Source organism: Sinocyclocheilus grahami, unplaced genomic scaffold, assembly GCF_001515645.1.
Source record: "Sinocyclocheilus grahami isolate Dianchi unplaced genomic scaffold, SAMN03320097.WGS_v1.1 scaffold575.1, whole genome shotgun sequence".
Taxonomy (NCBI): Eukaryota; Metazoa; Chordata; class Actinopteri; order Cypriniformes; family Cyprinidae; genus Sinocyclocheilus; species Sinocyclocheilus grahami.
In genome coordinates, this window is record NW_015505754.1 from 691,641 (window position 1) to 713,613 (window position 21,973).

The 21,973-nt window shown below is 36.0% G+C and overlaps 2 protein-coding genes across 3 annotated transcripts; both read left to right on the forward strand.

The window, feature by feature from the left end:
* Positions 1-1,332: 1,332 nt before the first annotated feature.
* On the forward strand, positions 1,333-5,777 carry LOC107556649 (pentraxin fusion protein-like). Of its 2 annotated transcripts, none has more exons than XM_016239788.1 (3): positions 1,333-1,520; positions 4,400-4,464; positions 4,548-5,777. In XM_016239788.1, the coding sequence occupies exons 2-3, from the start codon at positions 4,404-4,406 to the stop codon at positions 5,165-5,167; spliced, it is 681 nt and encodes a 226-aa protein (XP_016095274.1). In that variant the 5' UTR covers positions 1,333-1,520; positions 4,400-4,403; the 3' UTR covers positions 5,168-5,777. The 2 variants fall into 2 exon arrangements, with proteins under 2 accessions (XP_016095274.1, XP_016095272.1); XM_016239786.1 differs by having other exon boundaries at positions 4,377-4,464; positions 4,548-5,776.
* A 2,152-nt stretch (positions 5,778-7,929) lies between these two features.
* Positions 7,930-10,125, forward strand: LOC107556650 (pentraxin fusion protein-like). The gene is made up of 3 exons (XM_016239789.1): positions 7,930-8,014; positions 8,935-9,007; positions 9,085-10,125. Exons 2-3 carry the CDS (start codon positions 8,944-8,946, stop codon positions 9,699-9,701), a joined length of 681 nt encoding a protein of 226 aa, XP_016095275.1. The 5' UTR covers positions 7,930-8,014; positions 8,935-8,943; the 3' UTR covers positions 9,702-10,125.
* Positions 10,126-21,973: the final 11,848 nt, after the last annotated feature.

A 21,973-nucleotide genomic window follows, 5' to 3' on the forward strand; every position in this document is an offset into this window, starting at 1 on the left:
CTATTTGAATATATATTTTAAAATGCCTGTGAGTGTGTAATTTTATAAAACTCCCAAATGCTTGCTCTCCAACATTGCATACTCATGGATCAGGCATGCAGATAGTGATAGAAATGTGAAAAAGGCCGGAAGTCAACAATAGACATAAATGCCAGAATATAAATTGAGTTATTTTATGCATTTAAATGGTTTCATTTTCGCATATTTTCTAGTATAAGTGCATTGTGCTCACATTTGTGCATTAAATTACATATCAGCTTGTGCCTTATATTGTTATCTCGAATTGCAGAATATATTTTAGTATGCATTTGAGAGACGTTCTTGTGTGCTGCGTATACATGCACAGTTTGCAGCTTTAATCGCCTTTTTGGTAATTTCATGACTTTGCTGACGACAGAACTAGGTATGTGTGCTCATAGTTTGTGCGGGTTATTTATGATGAAGTGTCAGTGATATAGAGCGTGCGCATACCCTATTTGCGTACCGTTGAAGAGTGGGAAACGGCTGATGGGACAAGAAAGTGTGTTTTACTGACATATAGTCTAACAACATCTCATCAGACCGCAAAAGTCGCTGCTAGTGTGAACGGGGCTTAAGGCAGTTCATTCAAACCAGGAACTGAAGGGGAACACCACACTTTATGACATTAGAGGTGATGTGCTAGTCATTAATGAATCATGATAACGAATTATGATCAGTCCTAATGTCACATACACAGTGTACGAAGCTTTAAAGTCTAACCAATAAACATTTTCTGAGCATTACAACTGCAGTGCATGTGCAACATTTGGGAAATTTGGAAAATGATCTACTGGCTGTTTTCTCAAACTGTGTTCAGATTTGCCGTGATACCAACAGCTTCAACCAAACATCAGAGATCTCAATATAGACTCAAATATTTCTCATCAAATTCCTTTAAAACAAAAGTATATGGAATAATAACTATAAATAATTGTATCTCTCTTTTTAATAGTCTCATGTTTCTTCTGAAGTGCCTTAATGTTTATCGCTATAAGAACAACCTCTGAGCTTTTCAGTTTTCCTGTGTATAAGAAATCTAAACACTAATAACATCATCATAATATCAAAAACACTATATAATATCAAAAAGTTGTGGAACATCAAGATATGAAATTAACGTGAATGTACAATGAATAAATAGTTATGAAATGCTGTATCTGGTCACTTTTTATGAAAGTGTTTCCTCATTTAAATGTTTATTTAGCTTTTTTGCAGTTCTGTGGATTATTATTTTACTCTAATACAGGAATGGAGCATGTGTTCCTGTATAGTCATTTATTAAACGAGTCTATAAAAACTGCATGCACTGAATGTCACTGCAGGACACATCAACTTCTCTTTTACAGGTTAAACAGAAAAAGGATGGTGGAGAGGCTCACACATGAACTTGAGGTCAATCCACTTTGCAAATAAATTCTGGTCAACATCGCTCCTCGTGATCTAGGACACAAACAGCAGAGCTGAACAGATCTTCTCTCAGATAAGAACTGCTGAGCATTGTAATTATTCTTATCCAGACCCTTTAGTTTGTCTTTTAACAATTGATGTATTACTTTCATACTTAGTAATTACATGTGATTTGTGGTGAAGAACTCATCTACTACACTAGGAGAAATGTTTTTGTATTTTTCAATAGTTACCAGCTAGAGGATGAAATTTCTTTATTCCATTATTTTATACTTTCTAACAAACATATTTAAACAAACAAACATTTTGTTTCTCACCATATGTACCAAAGGAAATTGTGTTTAATTGGAACACCATAATGTCATCTCAACCTATTCTCACTCCCAAGGCGTCAAAACGTGAGCATATATATAGTTACATGTTTTGTTGAGAAGTAGGTTGGGTGGGCCGGTGAGGTTAGATGCTAGATATATAATATTTTCTGGGACGGACTTACCCATTTGGCAAAGGTCGGCGACCACCTTGGGCCCCCTAAAATGCTTTTCATATATGAACTGCGCATTAAGCACGGACACGTGAACGGTTGCTGTTTATTACCACGACAACCGTCTGTGTGTACCCATTGAAAGTGCTTCTTGTCTGTCCTGCTTGTAGCAAATGATAATATCATGCATCTGAAGCTGTAATTAAATATTGAGCAAAAGTGCATGTTATATGTTTATTGTTTTAAATCCCGCTTACTCATTTAAATCCATTTCTCTTTATTTGAGGAACAGAGCAAAAAAAGGTTTAAATGGCTAAAAATTATCCTGCTCTGTTAACAGATAGATCTGAACTCTAGCAGAACGCATTTCAAAATCGATCTGTATATGTTTGTCTGAACGATCATACGGCCTGCAGGTCAAGTAACTGGAATCTAATGCAGTTGTGAAATTACCTACACAAATGCAGTTAGGATACTGTACTTAGCCACTAGAGCTGTTGTTGAGTGAACGCACACCACTGTGCCCAACTACAGCTCCTGAGCCTGTTCAAAATACTGTTGCACCACTTAGGCCCAATCCCAATTCTATTTTATACCCCTTCCTCTTGTCCCTTAAAAAACAAGGTGTCAGGGGGTAGGGGTGAAAATATTCCCCTAAGAATTGGGACACCACTACTATACGTCACACGTCATCGTATGTCGTGTAGCTCTTACAATACACACACATATACTGGTGTGCATTAGAGCCTTTAATTACCGTTCTATATTATGAACTCACGATTGAATGTAACATAAAACAAAATCGTTAAAATCTTTATTAAATGCCAAAAATGCTTACATTTATGTGTCTTTTTGTTCGCTCGGGCAGCCATGTTGCCGCTGAAGCCGGTTTACGCTGAGATAATTCATACCCCTTCGTTTGAAGTGTGGTCCCGAAAAATCTTCGTTTGAAGGGCTATCTGGCCCTACCCCTCCCCCTCCAACCAAAAAAAGAAATCGAGACACCCCTACCCCTCTGTTTTGCGTGTTCACATGAAGGGGTAGGGGTGTCACGATTATTTTTTTGGTTGGAGGGGTAGGGGTAGAATTGGGATTGGGCCTTAATGTCAAGCGGCAACCTCCCGCTCTCTCTCGTGAAGCCAACAAGGAAGTGACTTAAACTGTAATTCATCAACTGGCCGCTAGAGGCTGGCTGCAAAAGGGAGTCAATCCCACAGACTCCCCATGTTAAAATGCCCAACTTTACAGCAAAAAAAAACATGTTTACAGCCTGGTTCAAAAAATTATTTTGGTCTATATAGCTAATTTTGCTATATAGCATTATATATATATATAATTTCATGACAACTGTGAGGGGGGTGAATTTTTTTTTACAACTCATCCGTTTAAATTATATTAAGCCTTAAAGTTCTGCATAATTAAGGGCGTGGCCACTTGAGTGACAGGTGGATTGCCGCTGCTGTCACCACCGTCGAGCTAGGTGGGCGTGGTTTCCACAACCATCTCCCGCCTCTTTGCCCATTTTCGATTACCCGGGAGTGACGAGCGGTGACGAGCTACCAAGATAGCGACGGCCGGCTCCGCCCACTTTGAGCTTCAAAAACGCTCTTCAGAAAACTACGGGTGATGTCACGGACACTACATCCATGTTTTTATACAGTCTATGCTTAATGTACATGCTAATGTACATACTTTCTTAACACCTAGGCTGCTAGGTACATGTTGACATTTTTCAGTAATAAGTTTGCTTTTTTGTTGACAGCTTGAAAAAAAAGTATGCACCTCATGTAAAGAAAATAGCATAATACAAATGGGCTATATGGTGCCCTTTCTAATATTTCTGTTCTGCTATGCACCCCATTTTCATTAAATGAACTTTAAACGCATTGATGTAAGTTAAGTGAACTTTTGCCTGCATATAGATTAGATTCACTGGTTGGACTGCCACCTTGAACTTGAGCACCCGAGTAGATACGTGAACAGTACACAATTGACCTTCAGTTCAATAACCTGAATAAGGTCTATACCTCTTGATACATGTGATCTGAATTCTATACATGCTCCATAACGTTTATGAAGTTCAGCATGTCACTGCATGTTAAAAAGACATTCCTGAATCTGAGCTTAATCACTAATGCATTTCAATAATGGAGAACCTCCTGATTATGACCATCTAGGAGGCAAATAGCTTAGGTCAACTGATCTTCTTTCAGATGAAAGAACACTGAATACTTGTGTAATACATCTTTTAAAGTGATGTAGTGCTTTCATGCTTAATTAAATGTGATTTAATGTAACAATGACACAGCAAAGAACTGATCTACTAAACTAGGAGTAATGTTTTTTTCTGCATATTTACCAGAGCTAGAATATGAAGCTTCTTTATTGCATAAATCCAGTCCTATCTGCTGACAAACTTATTTAAACAACTGTTAAATGGTAAATCATTTTATGACTCTTCTAGCTCTTTTTCATTCTGACCTGCAGCAAGATGTCGGTGCCAGTGGTTTTATTTTTCTGTCTGCTCTCTCTGACACCAGCGGCTACTGAAGGTACCACATTTTCATTAATAGATCACTGATTATTGGGAGTGGGATTTTTCCTCATCCCCCTTTCTTTTCTTTTTTTTTTGCAGTGGGTCTCGGTGGTAAAGTGCTTTTGTTTCCAACTGAGACTGATACCAGCTATGTTAAACTCATTCCTGAAAAGCCACTGCGTCTTACAGCATTTACTCTCTGCATGCGGGTTGCGACGGAGCTCCAGGGCAAGAGGGAGATCATTCTGTTCGCCTACCGCACGGTTAATGACGATGAGCTGAACTTGTGGAGAGAGTCTGACGGCCGTTTGTCCTTGTATATTAGATCTAGTGACCATGCAGCATTTTTCCGTCTGCCTCCTCTCTCCACCTTCCAGACACACCTGTGCGTCTCCTGGGATGCTGCAACTGGTCTTACTGCTTTCTGGGTAGATGGACGTCGCAGTTTGTTCCAGGTGTATAGAAAAGGTCACTCAATTCGTCCTGGTGGCATTGTCCTGCTCGGCCAAGACGCTGATGCATTTGTGGGTGGCTTTGACGCAGGTCAAAGCTTTGTAGGAGAAATTACAGATGTGCACATGTGGGATTATGTTCTCTCCAGCAGTCAGATTAAGGCGGTTTATTCAAACCAGGAAACATATGTCAAGGGAAACGTGTTTGACTGGAACACCATCAAATATGAGATAATTGGCAATGTGCAAGTGACTCAAGATAACTGATTGTAATCAGTTGTAATGTCACATACGCAGTGTACAAAGCTGTAAAAGCGAACCAATAAAAAAAAAATTCTGAAGATTACAAGTGCAATGCATGTGCATAATTGGGAAAAATATTAAATGTTAAATATTTTTACTGAAGCATACATGCATGTGACTTCTGGAGGATGTGGTCAATAATTCTGATAATTTGATAAATATTTTGTCTAATTAATGCTGCCTTCACGGAAACTTCCTACTTCCCACTTCTGAAATTGTAATTATGAGTTTGTCATGTTCAAGTGCTGTCGGAAAGAACAGAAATCATGGTGAACAGCCTATTCATTCTTGCCTGTTTCTTGGGGCAATCTTATTAAAGCTAAAAGGTATAGATGACAAGATATTTAGTCAATATCCAACAGGTTTTGAATAAAATGTAGCGTCCCATTTATTGGTAACCATATAAACATTCACAGCGCTATCTGGATGACAATTCCTAAATTTTGGTCAAATAAATGATATTTTTTACTGTGTTCAATACATTATGCATCAAATGGATATTTATATACATAAATATACATGACTGTAATGGCAGGAGAAGCAATGTAGATGTTGTGAGAAAAACTAATAAAAATTCACAGTACTACTGCTACGTTTCTCTCCTCCGCATATTTAAAGTGTATGGCTCGCCCAACTTGGAACCACGAGTATCAAAATTATCTTAAAATAAAAGAATAAAATAATTATCTTAAAATAAAATAATCAACTCGGAACCACAGGTATCTTATAGTTTCCCATTTGTAAATACGACTAGAGAGGCCATTAATTTCCAATTTCTGACTAGGAAACTCATATTTACGATAATTCTGATAGCACGTGAAGGCTGCATTAATGTCAAGCCACTACAGCTAGTTCGGAACAGCAGCACAGACCTTAAAGCAATAAAGGCACATATCGTTCATTTGAAAAGATACACTATATAGATACACTCATCAGCCACGACATGAAAACCACCTGCCTAATATCATGTAGGACCACCTCTTTCTGCAAAAAGAGCTCCATGAGACCTCTTTACGTGTCCTGTGGTATCTGGCACCAAGACAATAGCAGCAGAAGTTTTGCAAGAAGCAAGGTGGGGCCTCTATGAATCAGATTTGTCGGTCCAGCACATCCCATAAATGCTTAATTGGATTGGGATCTGGGGAATTTGGAGGCCAAATTGAGCTTTTTGTAAACCCACTCACCTTGTCATTACTATTTGGCCCTTGTCACCCAGATCTACTTTCCAGCAAATGAAATTCAAGAACTAACTGTTTACCTGCTGCCTTGACATGTGCTATTTTAACAATATAATGTTATTCACTTCACCTGTCAGTAGTTTTAATACTGTGGCTGTTGTGCTTTCTTTCCTCAATTCTCCGACCTCAGAAAACCTATCACTTCTACTGATGTCGCTGTTGTTAAGATCATTTTTAGATGATTTACAAGGGAAATTTGTCTGATATGCTGCTGCTGTCTGGTGGTCACACGCGGGCAGTTCAGTTATGAGTACCAACAAATATATTCTCATTGTTTAAAGGGGTCATATGATGTTCCTAAAAAAGAACATTATTTTGTGTATTTGGTGTAATGAAATGTGTTTATGCAGTTAAAGGTTAAAAAAACACATTATTTTCCACATATTGTACATTATTGTTTCTCCTCTATGCCCCGCCTTTCTGAAACGCGTCAATTTTTACAAAGCTCATCGGTCTGAAAAGCGAGGTGTGCTGTGATTGGCCAGCTATCCAGTGCGTTGTGATTGGCCGAATACCTCAAGCGTGTGACGGAAATGTTACGCCCCTTACCATACTGTGATGCATGTCCCGGAGCGACGAGACAAAAACATTAAAAGCCATTACAAACGAGGCATTTGTTGCATCCAGTGGGGACATAATTATTGATTATAATGACTTCTACTGTGTTTTTACGCATTGGAATATCTCTTTGGGTTTGAGACTTTAGTCTTTGCAACTTTAGGGATCTTATCTATTCAAGAACTACTTGTAACACTCCAAAGAGAAAGGAAAACTTGAAATGGCATCACATGACCCCCTTTAAATACAGATTAAGTGTTATGTCTGCATTTATATAAAGTTCCAGCAATATGTTCAAACATCTATATCAGACTTTTAAGCCACACATTTATGCAAAACAAGATGATATGGAAAACTTTAAATTCCCAGAACCTTTACTCAAACATTCTAAAAGTATTATTATACTGTTATTCAACCACGATTTCATGAAATCATATGACACACATTGACAGCTTCTGTGATCTCAACTCAAATAACATTAAAAAGAGTATTTCTGTATTGTACAAAAGGCTAAATGTTATGTAAAAAAAAAAGGTTATGTCTTTATAGTGCCATTTTATAAATTCAACTCTGTCTATTTGTATTTGACAGAGCGAGAAATCCAGAGGAAGAGACATTTGAAAACGTCTTTCCCCCAGTTTCACAGACCAGGCTTAAGCCTAGTCCTAGACTAAAATGTAAGTCTGAGCTGTTTCAAATGAAAGAAACTTGCACTGACTGATCTTAAATAATATCAGTGCCTTTGTTTTGTCTCAAGATGCACACCCGTAATGTTTTTTTCTAAGGCACGTTTATAAAAATGACTTAAATGTCCTAATTGAACTATGGCCTAATCCTGGCTTAGTCTAAGCCCTGTCTATGAAACCAGGCCTTTGTGTTTTTGGCCTCATGATCCTGTGAATCCTCACACAGCATCTTTTGTTGGTTTAGCTGATGTCATCATGGTGCAAGGAGGGAAGCGGCTCAGCAGCGTTTCTTTCCTCAGAGGCAGAAATAAACACCCTTCTGCTACGCAGTAAGTATTACATTTGTCACCATTTCATTTATATAATCACTGAAAAACTGAAACAATCATTTGAAATGTAATACTTTGTGATACTAAATGTTATTATGTAATATTAATAATAATGCATCTCCGTTATTATATTGCACACTAGTGTTATTTTAGTATCATTGAGATGCTAGTATTGTTTTACTTAATATGTTGAATTAGTTATTTTTAGTTACAGTTTTCATTTTTAGTTAATATTTTGGTCATTTTGTTTTTATTTCAGTTTTAGTTATTTAGTACCATTTCAATATGTTAATAATTGTTGTCTTGGCAACTAGCTGAAAAAAATATATATATATGTATAAAACTTAAGATGATTTTATTTCAGTTTATTCCAATTTTTATGGTTTTAGTTTTAGCTAACTACAATAATGTTGTGGCACACATATCCTGACTGGGATGAAGCTCATGAAGAAACACTATTTTCACCAGAAAATTCTATATAAAAATGCATTACATTAATATTATCATTATTTATTTATAATTATTAGGACAATTTTTACATTTACTCTGATGCAAAAAATAGATCAAATCCCTCAAAAACTTTTCCCCATTTCAAACCAGTATAAATCATGCATAATAAAACTAACAAATGTATCATCATAGCCTACTAAAACACTATTCACTTTAAAGTAATTTTTGTGGATAATATGTTTGTCATGAAAATGTTGCAATGCAAAAACCCTAATGGTCCTAATATGTTTATGTATGTATTTATTTATCTTCTTTTCTGGATGAATTGTGGTTGTCTTGACAACTGTGATTCACCAACAGAAGCTTGCCATTTTTAGAAAGTGATGCATTAAAAATGCATTAATATGTCAGACTAAGACAACCATTTTAATCTTCTTAATTGTTGTATTATTATTATTTTTTTCTTTCAGACCTGCAGCATGATGTTGGTGCCAGTGGTTTTATTCTTCGGTCTGCTCTCTCTGAACCCAGCAGCTACTGAAGGTACTGTATGTTAGATTCACGCAGCAGGAGTTTGAGCTGGTTTTGTGTTTGTTACAGTATTTTGTTTGGTCCTGCAGTGGGTCTCGGTGGTAAAGTGCTTCTGTTCCCGTACGAGACTGATTTCAGCTACGTTCAGCTCACACCTAAGAAGCCACTGGGCCTTACAGCGTTCACGCTCTGCATGCGCGTCGCGACGGAGCTCCAGGGCGAGCGTCAGATCATTCTGTTCGCCTACCGGACGCCCGACTTCGACGAGCTCAACGTGTGGAGAGAGAGAGACGGCCGCGTGTCCTTCTACCTCAGTGGCGACGGAGCGTTTTTCCACCTGCCGCCTCTCTCCACCTTCCGGACTCACCTGTGCCTCACCTGGGCCTCGCGCACCGGACTCACGGCCTTCTGGGTGGACGGACGCCGCAGCGCGCTTCAGCTGTATAAACCGGGTCACAGCATCCATCCGCAGGGCACCGCTCTTCTCGGACAGGACCCCGACAAACACCTGGGCGACTTTGAAGCGGTGCAAAGCTTCGCCGGCGAGCTCACGGACCTGAACATGTGGGACCACGCCCTCAGCGGAACCCAGATCAAAGCGCTGTATTTGAACCACGCGCAGCGCGTGCCGAGAGGAAACGTGTTCGACTGGAGCACCATCGAATATGAGATTAAAGGAAACGTGCTGGTCGTGCAAGATGATTGAGATATCCAGGCACATACAACTGCATATGCACATTTGCAATCGTTTTGTGTATTTATAGAATATTCTGTTTAATTGGAAATGCGCCAACAATGCAAGTAACATGCTAATATTTCAGAATCACAAAGTAGTCTGAGCATATTTTTTATTTCATCATAAACTTTGGATAATAAAGGGTAAATCGATGACTGATAAATGTTATCTAAAAGTGTAATAATAGACTGATCAATCATAACCCAAATATTAAGCCAAAAGGATTCATTTTAGGCCTACTGTACTTATATGTCAGCTTTACCTGCTCAGAAAATTGACACTTGCTCGGTCTTATCAGTCGAATTGACTAAAGCATCTGCTAAGGACTTTAAATGTAGATGGAACACGTTGTCTGTACTTAAAAACGATGTAATAAATGATTTGTTCATGTGCGTTTCTGCTGCACTTCCTCCATATGGCCACGAGAGAGTAGCACCACACCAGTTCTGAATTACATGCGACTCATTCAAAAATATATTTTCTTTGAATGTGCAAGACTTCTGATTTATTAGGTAAATAATGAAGTAGCTATAACAAAGTGTAGTAAATGGTAAAACGATTTGCGCAACAAGCCAGTGTGCCAGTTTATGACTGTTAATGAATTGAAATTATATAGTAACAAATATAGCAATAAAAACAATATAAGTATCAAGCAGGATAACAGGCTATTTTTGCACAGGTAAAATAACTGGAAGCCAATGACAAGCCTCACGCATTAAAATTACAAGTACTTATTGGGGGATTTTGTACAAACCCAATTCCAAAAAAGTTGGGACACTGTACAAATTGTGAGTAAAAAAGGAATGGAATAATTTACAAATCTCATAAACTTATATTTTATTCACAATAGAATATAGATAACATATCAAATGTTGAAAGTGAGACATTTTGAAATGACAAAGAAGACCTAAGACATTTGAGCAACTAGAAGCCTGTATTAGACAAGAATGGGACAACATTCCTATTCTTAAACTTGAGCAACTTGTCTCCTCAGTCCCCAGATGTTTGCAGACTGTTATAAAAAGAAGAGGGGATGCCACACAGTGGTAAACATGGCCTTGTCCCAACTTTTTTGAGATGTGTTGATGCCATGAAATTTAAAATCAACTTATTTTTCCCTTAAAATTATACATTTTCTCAGTTTAAACATTTGATATGTCATCTATGTTGTATTCTGAATAAAATATTGAAATTTGAAACTTCCACATCATTGCATTCTGTTTTTATTCACAATTTGTACAGTGTCCCAACTTTTTTGGAATCGGGTTTGTACTTGTACATTTAGGGTTTTCTGATTTCAGGTTTAGCCTATAAATATAAACAGCATAAAACATATGAGAAAACAGCATAAGCATAATGTATGATATACAACCAAATCCTCACACTTCGTCAGAAATATGTGAATAAACACTCAAAATGCAGTAACAAATTAATCTAGGTTTCTATATGATTAATCCGTAACTAAAATACTGTGACTTATTTTACAATTGGGAAAAAAAATGTTTGTCTGTACATTTTTAATTATGAGAACTTTTATAATGTCAGTATTTAATATGCAGGACACAAAGGAGCAAAACTAATAACAGCCTTTGTTCATTGAAAGTCACATGAAGTTTAAAAACAACTGCCTGACTCTGAGGCATCACTGAGATTGGCTTTATTTTGTATGTCTGTCGCCAGGGTTTAAATAATGATATGCTGGAACATGATTGATGAGATGTTACCAAGATGTGATTTCCATTCATGACACATTAGCTACAGAATTGGATTAATTTAAATGTCACATTTTGACAGTCATTCCAATGCCATTTATTAATATGTCATATTAACATCTCAGCCTTTACTCTGTGTTTTCAAGATTTTGTCAGCATTTTTGTTAAATTTAAACTAGTTAAACAGGCCTGTAAATATGAGAAGCTTTTTGCTGCACACTAGATGGCATCACAGAGATGCACTTTAAGAAAAAGTTCTCAAGACTGATTCAAATATTTTTTGTCTTGCCTTCTCAAAATGCTAATTTAAGTTATACTGAGTACTTTTTTTCTAAATGACCTAAGAAAAAGCTGTCCAGTGACAGTGCCACGTTAATCTGTGCTATTGGCCTTATTTTTAACGTAAACTAAATATATGTAAGACTTCCGTTGACGTATACGTATCGCTTTTTTCCGGCCAAAATATATTTTAAATAAATGCTAAATATATGTTGTAAACAGTGAAGCTGAATGCAATATATTTTGGGAAATTTAAAATATATTTAGTTTCAACCTTCATATGCCAATCATTTTTTTCAGGGACAATATAAATATATATATTTAGGGACAAGAAAATACATATCCAATCTTACTTAACCTACATTTAGGCTTTATTCATGATTTATTATTATTCAAATGTGTTCACATAAACAACAAATAAAGTTTTTCTTTAAATGGGACATATGTTAACATATTTTGTTGGATTGAAATATATGGAGGGCAAAATATATTTTTAAATGCATTTTAAAAAGGCCAAAAATGTATTGGTAGGAAATATATTTCTATAAAATATTTTGAAACATATTGTAGAAAATATATTTTTGGCCTTTTTTGTATATTTTGATATATATATAAAAAAATATATTTGATTTTTGCCATATCAATCGGATATCTTTTCTGCATTGCAAAATAAGGTGGATATCGTGGCACAAGTTAAATCACTGGGGAATACTATACACATTTTAAATAAAAATATTCATATAAATGAGAAAAAATGTATGTTACCTGCCATGTAAAAAATGCCATTACATGCAAAATGTCATTACTTTTTCTCACGTGCAACTCACAGTTAGCTGTATGCATGAAACTGAGCACAGCTGAAGAGGGTTTTCACACTGACACATCTTACCCCACTGAAGATGGCAGCTGACTCTCTGTGATGCTGCGGGGGTGTTTCTGGAAAGCTGTGAGGAGAGAGGATTCACACACGTGACATCACAACACTCTAGAGAGTGGAAGTACCTACTCATCTTCATGTCATCTTCACAGGATGTGTCATTGACTTGATTCTGTGGAATACTGCTGAATGTCCAGAGGGCTCTTTATAATAATGGGACTTGGGATGTAGAAAAACAGATATGAAGCCATACTTCTAAAATTTTATGTGAAACCAAGTTAGCAAGCAGTTTTATTTCTGTAATGTAATGTGTTTCAGAAAGACACACACATCAAAAATTAATAAAAATGGCATATTTAAAAACCAAAAATTCTAAATATTAATAAAAACTATTATCTCAATTATACTAAAATAACACAGCTTTACAGACAATAATTCAGCTCAATTTAATTCAGTGTTTATTTAATTCAGTTCAATAAGTGTCAATATATTGCAAAATATATAAATGATGAAATATATTCAACTGTAAAGCAGCTCTACAGAAGTCAGTAGTGTCATTATTCAGTTCAGATCAATGTTAATTCAGTTCTGTTCAATAACTGTATCAATGTTGCAATGTTCATCAATTATAAGATAGCAAAAAAAAAAACTGAAATATTTTATTTTCTTACCTGGATATCATGTGACCATCAACCAACATCAGAGAACTTGAACTTCAGAATGTGTTGTTAAATTATTGAAATGAAAATAACTTAAAATATCAGGAATTACATCAAAGGGGTTTGACTGACAAAAGTTTGCTTTAAAGTAGTAAAGATGAAAAATTGTGTGTATTTATAAAATTTGACAAAGCTAATGAATATTCAGTTTTTCATTATTTAAATTTAAAAAGCATGCCAGAATTAAATGTTGTAACCAAGAAATATATAGTATGTATACTATTTAATATGCATTATGTAGTAAACATATGTGTGTTCTGAGGATGAGAGACAGACAGACAGTGAGTGGGAGTGGGGGTTATTCTGGGCATGTGTCTGCGTGTATGTGCTGGTAAAAAGTTTTCCACATGACGGACGAGAGGCGGCGCGGGGCAGGCCGCTAAGGCAGACAGCAGGAGTGTGTGTGTGTGTGTGTGGGACAGCAGGACAACATTCTGGACCCCTTCAAGCAACTCCAAATAGATTTCAAGGCAAAAGATATTTGCATAAGTAAGACAGGGCTAAAAGCCATGGTGGAGTGCGGCTCGTGTTCACTGAACAGATGGAGATCTCTCTGGGCTCTCCTGCAGAAATTACAACTTATTAGAACATCAGTCTGTCTCTGTGTGTGTGTGTGTGTGTGTGTGTGTGTGTGTGTGCATGTTTATGTGGTTTATGAGGACACAAATTTGTATAATAACATGGGTATGACATAGGTATTACAACGAGAAGGTGATTTATGAGGACATTTTCAGTGTCCCCGTAATTCAAAAGGCTTATAAATAAGTTTTTTTTTGAAAATCTAAAAATGCAAAAAATTTCCTGTCTGGGGTTGTGTCCTGAAAACCCCGATCACGCAAGAGCCGGACCGGAGTTTAATAATAAAATGTAATTTGTTCACATGAACTAAGAATGAGTAATATGATTTTACAGCATTTTTTTATCTGTTAAAGTTGCTTAATAAAAATATTATTGTTCATGGAAGTTGACAAGTGCATTACCTAATATAATGTAATACAACTTTTGATTTTACAAAAGTATTTTTAAAATGCTGAAATTATCTAGGAGTAATAAATGCAGTAAAATGGTTAATTGTTAGTTGATGTTGATTTGTGGCAAATAAAAACGCATGACAGTATGACATATAATACTGTTCAAAAGTTGAGGTTAGTAAAGGTTTTTTTTATATTTTTATTTTTAAATAAATAAGTCTCTTTTTTTTTTGCTCACCAAGGCTGCATTTATCTAATTAAAAATACAGTAAAAACATTAATATTGTGAAATATTATTACACTTTAAAATAACTTTTTTCTATTTGAATATATTTTAAAATGTAATTTATTGCTGTGATCAAAGCTGAATTTTCAGCATCATTCCTTCAGTCTTCAGTGACACATGATCTTCAGAAATCATTCTAATATGCTGATTCACTGCTCAAGAAACATTTCTGATTATTATCAATGTTGAAAACAGTTGTGCTGCTTCATATTTTGCTGGAAACAATGACACATTTTTTTGATAAATAAAAAATTCAAAAGAACAGCATTTATTTTAAATTGAAATATTTTGTAATATTGTAATATTGTAAATTGTTCAACACTGAAAACAGATATGCTTCTTAATATTTGTGCATACCGTACATTGTCAGGGTTTTGCCCTGACACTCTGGTTGTCTTGTGCTTTGTTTCTTGTGTCCATGTTGTCTTGTCAGCACATGGCCTAGTTGATTGTTTATCTCAGCCATGTGCTTCTTTAGCCCCTCCTCCTGGTTTCCTCATTACCACACCCTCTTGTTAGCCCTGATTGAGTCCTTGTTGGTGTAATTGCTCTCACCTGTTCCTTGTGTGTTTTCCTCCCTATTTATAGTGCCCCTTGCCCTATTGTCTTTGCTGGTTCGTGGTCATTCTTTCCCTCACTGTGTTTGTCTCTGTCTGTGGATGTGGCTGATTATGTGTTCCTGTCTGTTTGATCTTGTGCTCTAGTCTTGCCCTAGTCTTGTCTCTTGTAATGCTAAATTCTTGTCTTGCTCCTTGTTTTTGGATGTGGTCTGTTTTTGTCTTTTTGCTTTTAATTTAGAATTCATTTAGTTCTCTTAGTCCTGAATTTAAAAAAAAAAAAATTATTATTTATTAGTCCTTTTTGTTTATTCTCTTGCCTGTCTTGGAGTAATTTGTGTTCCTGTAGAGTTATGTTTTGTCTTGTTGTGGTGTTCCTGTCCACTTGTTCCCTTGTCTGGGGTGCTTCAGAGTTTATGGTCAAGTATCTGAGCTCCGCTCTCTGGTGCCTTGCTCTGGTCTCTCCACCGGCCTGGTCTTGCTGCCTCCTCTGCTGTTGTAGTATTCTGCCAGTTGACGTCGGAGGCTGTTCCAGTGGCATTCCCTAGCTATCTGTTTATTTTGTTCCTGTTGTTTATGAGGACACAAATTTGTATAATAACATGGGTATGACATAGGTATTACAACGAGAAGGTGATTTATGAGGACATTTTCAGTGTCCCCGTAATTCAAAAGGCTTATAAATAAGTTTTTTTTTGAAAATCTAAAAATGCAAAAAATTTCCTGTCTGGGGTGCTTCAGAGTTTATGGTCAAGTATCTGAGCTCCGCTCTCTGGTGCCTTGCTCTGGTCTCTCCACCGGCCTGGTCTTGCTGCCTCCTCTGCTGTTGTAGTATTCTGCCAGTTGACGTCGGAGGCTGTTCCAGTGGCATTCCCTAGCTATCTGTTTATTTTGTTCCTGTTGTGGTATCCCCTGTGCACCTCACTACCCTTTTGTATTGATCTGTTTTGTCGTCCATAAGTATCTGAGCTCTGCTCTCTGGTGCCTTGCTCTGGTCTCTCCACCGGCCTGGTCTTGCTGCCTCCTCTGCTGCTGTAGTATTCTGCCAGTTGACGTCGGAGGCTGTTCCAGTGGCGTTCCCTAGCTATCTGTTTATTTTGTTCCTGTTGTGGTATCCCCTGTGCACCTCACTACCCTTTTGTATTGATCTGTTTTGTCAATAAACCCTTGTTACTCACACTGCAATTGGGTCCTCCTTCCAGATCCCTGACAGTACATAAGATTTACATGATGTTCTAAGATTTCCAGGTCTGAATGTTATAGTTTTAAAGTTTACTGATATTTTCAGGTTTGCCATGACTGTGACACTTGAAAATTAAACAAACCATAGTAAAAAAAAAAAAAAAAAGTTTGGTTTGAATGCCAATTATGATTTATTTCATAATGCTGACATAAAAATGTCCTTTGAATATATTCAAAGAAGTGTACATTTTATATTTTTGTATAACACTAAAAACAATATTAATTTTATAAATGCATGTAAATTAAAGTAGACAATACATTAAATAAAAATGAGTCACAGGGAGGATGAAATTGACAAAGTCATTAAAGTAGTTCATTTAACTTCTGCACCTTTGTAAGGCACTCCTCGCTCTTGTAATTCTCACAGCTCATCTTCATATTCACAGCTTGTTCATATTCAGACCTACTGAATTGCAATGAGTTACAAACCAAACAAGAACCAGCTGTGTCCGATATCAACGAAGTCCAGCCTGACGTGTCTGAAGGTTCAAATATGCACATGTATTTTTGAGGTTTTGTGCATGAAGGTGATGCAATGATGACAGAATTTTGTTGTGGTGAACTATTGCTTAAAATTCATAAGAAGGGACAGCAAATAATCCAAATACTGTCAAACAAGATTAGGAATGACGCAATCCAGATTTGATCTTACATTGTCTGCTTAATTACCACAACTCGACATATCAGAACAGAAGTGCTAAAGAGCATCAGAGGAACTTCACAGCAATCAGTGTTTGCAGGTGTCTGATGTTGTGCTTTACCGTACATGCATTAATTGCAACAGAGGAACCAAGTATGTTTTTAAAAAAGACATTTTTCTTTCTCTCTCTCTCTCTCTCTCTCTGCAGTACGACGTTGCTTCCCTCTGGGCAAAATGAAAAATTCACCACTGGGCCCCATTAGAGTCAAACTGGATCAGGACAAAAGGAGCAGCACTAACAAACACACACACACACACAACGCAAATGTAGCATTTAAAACTGTACGATGTCTGTTTGAGCACTGTGCATCACACCCCTCGCTCACTAGAACTCTCTTCCCATCTCTCCTCACAGCTTTAGTGTTTCAGAGGCATGTGAAGACTCACAGATGACCTGCTGGACACAAGAGTCACGACCAGCATGCGAAAGCTACGTCAAAACGACTGAAAAAGTAGCTACTAACATAAAGTAGTTCAATATATTTAAGGACTACAAGATGGAGGCAATATCTGTTAAAAACTATGAAATTATATAATTAATTTTTGCAATCAGAGCAGCACATAAACAAGGAGATTAGAGTCAAAGTATTAAACAGATACATTTCCACTCAATTCAACTAATAAAAATAGAAAACACTGGATTTTGAATAATCAAATCAAAAATCATTATTATCTATACTGAAATATTTTATACTATTTATGTTTTTAATTTATAAAGTATAAACATTTCCAAGATTTTCTAGGATTTACAGGACTGAATGTCAGAGTTTGAAAAATTTACTGATATTTCCAGGTTTTCCATGACAAACCAAAGCGAAAAATGTTTGGTTAGGATGTCAAATATTTACTGATGCTGAGAGAAATCAGTCCTGTCAATATTTTAATATTTAAAGAAGTGTACATTTAATAATAATGTGTTTGCTAGTAATAAAATAAACTAATAAAAAAAACTAAAAAAATATAGAATAAATATATAAAATACCGGTATATAAAAATAATAAATTCATGAAATATACAAAAAATTAAAGCAAAGCAACAAAATAAAAAATATATATATATAATTTAATTAAAAGAATAAATGAATAAAATATACTAAAAATAAAACAAAAATAGAATAGAATATATATATAAAATAATAAATAAATTAAATATAATAAAAATAAAACAAAACAATAAAAAATAGAAAACATAATAAAATTAAATAAATTAAATATACTAAAATTACAGCAAAAAAAATAATAAAATAGAAAATATATATAATTAAATAAAATAACAAATAAATTAAATACACTAAAATTACAACAAAACAATAAAACAAAATATAAAAAAATATATATAATTAAATAAAAAAATACGTAAATGAAATATAATAATAAAAAACAAAACAATAAAAAATAAAATAAGAAGATGCTTGAACACTGAACCGAACTGAAAGCATCCAGCCAAACACAGAAGACAGAGGGCAACAGCCGCATGCCTTTGAGCGCTGAATTCCCCTGCCGTCGTCCCTAGATGATTTCAGAGGTGTCGTCATGTACCCTTGTGAACATATGCAAGCTGCCAGTGAACGAGAGAGAGGCTGAGACTGGGGGCCAAACAGAGAGAGAGACGGCAGAGCAAGAATGAGATGATTAAAAATCACATGTAGAGAGATTATTCACAGTGGGAATGTTATGGCTTAATATGCCTCATGGCTAAGAGACGGGCACACAAACACACACACGCATATGCAAATAAAAAAAACATGCTTAATGAACACTGCAAAAGCTGCACAAAGACAGACCATATAAGACGAGGTCAAAGGTTAATCTGTCAGTCGGAACATCAAAACAAACAACAGACCCTCATATTAATGCTCATAATCAGATTATTGGTAATAGATAATTAACTAATCTGCACAAGATGACTGATTTATGAGTGAAAAGTCACTATTAGTGTAGTACTAACAATACTAACAATGTCTTTTTGAACACCAGATGAACATTATGATGGCCAATGCTCATCCAATCAGAACAAATGACTGTCAAGGACTTCTGGCCCAGGACTATTAGACGACAAGTTGTTTATGTACATCCGCTTTCATATATCTACATTGTCAGTAAATCAGGTTACATATGATATCATGACCCAATTTAATTTGCAAACAAGAAAAGAATAAAATCAATATTTAACAACATATTTAAAACATATTATAGGTTATTTCTTATTTCTTTAAAACATATTATAGGTTATTAAATTTATATTATATTAATAATATATTATTAATATTAATTAACATATTTATTATCATAAGTTTACTTTGAAGGACCGAATACAAATTTATTATAAAATATTATTATATTATATTGTAAACAATAATAGTAAAATATTATTAAGGGTATTAAACTAGACATTTTATTGGAAGTTTATTTTGGAGGACTGTGCTCTCTTCCACCCTCAATACCATGACCGATGAGACCCTTGAGCAAGGCACCGAACCCCCAACTGCTCCCCGGGAGCCGCAGCATATGAGCCTGTGGCTGCAAGCAAGAGCTGCCAAACTCCATCAGACTCTCAGCGAGAGCGAGAGAGAGAGACAATAGCTTGAGTGAGAGAGAACGAGAGAGAGAGAGAGAGAGAGAGAGAGAGAGATGTGGAGGAGGAGATTTCTCTCTTAACACTAGATGGCCACCAACACTAAAAAGATGCAGCACAGCAGCTGGATGTTTGAGACACAAACTACATTTATATTTACATCTGAGTCACTGTCTACCTGAAAAAATGAGAGTAATAAATAGATCTAGCACTGAATCATTTACCAACTACTTTAATCTGAATTACTGATGATTTGGACTCAATTCACACTGGTTATGGCCCTCCTGTCTCTTAACTACCACTTTTCAATTTACTGTCATTTAGACAGTCATTTCTGCACCAATGTTTTCCTGTAATACTCTGTTTTCTTTGTTATGACTCCTGAATTTTTAACTATGAGACGTACATTTACTAATACAAAGCTAAATATTATTCAGACTCTGATGACTAATTCTAAATTAAACTAATCTAACAATCTAATTCTACAAACTCAAGTTTCCTAACTGTAATTCTAACTCCAATTAGTCCATTTGATGTTAGCCCTTTTGATGAAAAAAGTATTCTGAAAGTAGTTTTTTTTTAGTAAAGCATCATCAAAGGAGGCAAAACTATGCTTTATGCTTATTAACCTGCTAGTTTTAAACAGCATGGTTTTTTTTTTTTGGACTGTAACAAACTTGATTCTGGTTCTAATTTAGAGTTTTACACTGGTTCTAATTTTAATTCTATGATTTTTTTCAGATACTGATAATGTAATGTTCTTATGTAGTGTTGTCTAAATCTTCTTCTACTAATAAAAATAAAACAATTAAATAAAAAATAATTAAATAAAATACAATAATATATCAAATAAAAGAATACACTACAATATATTAGTAATGATAAAATAAAATAAAATAAAAGGGAAATCAAATTCTTACATAAAAACAAAAAGTAACATAATAATAGTGAAAGAAAATACAATAAAATAAAATGCTAAACGGTACAAGAAAACTATTATTATTATACCAGAATGCAGCCCAACAAACACAGGGTAACAGTAGTGTGTCTTTGTATTCTGATTGTAATTTGGATTCTGCTTCTGGTTCTAAGTCTAATTCTAGTTTTAATCCTAATTCTAATGGTCTCTTAATCTTCCTCTCCTTGTTCTTTTATTCTGTCCTCACAGCTGTCACACTAACTCAGCGTCTACATTATCTCTGCTGATTCCTCCCTGTCTCTCTCTCTCCTTTCCTCTTTGTGACAGTCAGAGTTGTTCAGAGTGACAGGTTGATATCAGAGTCCTAATCGCTGTCCGTGCCACCAGCCCAGGACCAGTCAACCCAGCCCTCGGGTGCCAGAACCCATCACTGTACTAAACACACACACACAGGCCCCTGCAGTGCCGAGCCACATCACTGTCCCCGTATCCTGCAGCCACTGGGGCCGAGACAGGAACACGAGCCCGCATACTAGGTACACACACACACACACACCGGCAAACGCACATACGAGTGTCATAAACCATCACGACTCACAGAAATACAGACACGTATACATTTCAGGGCAGTGCCAGTTAGGGACGGTCCCACGGTGCCACGCCACATCACTGTCTACATCTACACTGCCATCCAGGGGTCAGACAGGAGGATACTGCGTCCACAAACACACACACAAAGTCTTTGGCTGCTTTAGATAAGGACAGTCTCTTTGGATCAACACAGAGGAGGAGATCTGACTCTTAAAAACAAAAACAAAAACGTCTTGCAGCCTGATGCCATTTGAGAAGCATTTGAAATATACATTAAAATCAGTTCATGCATCCAATGGGAATTGAACCCAAGACCTTGGTGTCACTAGTGACATGTTCTATTGTCGGAGCTACAGGAATGCTTATTTTTTTTAGGCGAAAATCAAAATAAAACAAAGTAAGTTTGCTCTAAGAAAACTTTGCTTAAAGAAAATGTATATTTTAATTCTAATAATTTAATTTAAACTCCTGCATGCTCTTTAAAACATTTTCCTCCCTCCTTTGTCCTCCTCCTCCCCCTCCTTCATCAACTCTAACAGCTGACGACTTTGCCACGTTCTTCATTAATAAAATTAAAACCATCAGTGCACAATTTTTCACACCACAATTTGTCAAGCACATCTTACCAGCAAACATACACTCATTCCCATCCTTCTCTTTATTCTCTGAGGCAGAAGTCTCCAAACTCATCCTTTCTAATCATCCTACTATTTGTCCGCTTGATCCTATTCCATCTCATCTCCTTCAAGCCATTTCTCCTGCCATTGTACCTGCACTCACATCGTTAACACATCCCTTCACACTGGTGTTTTTCC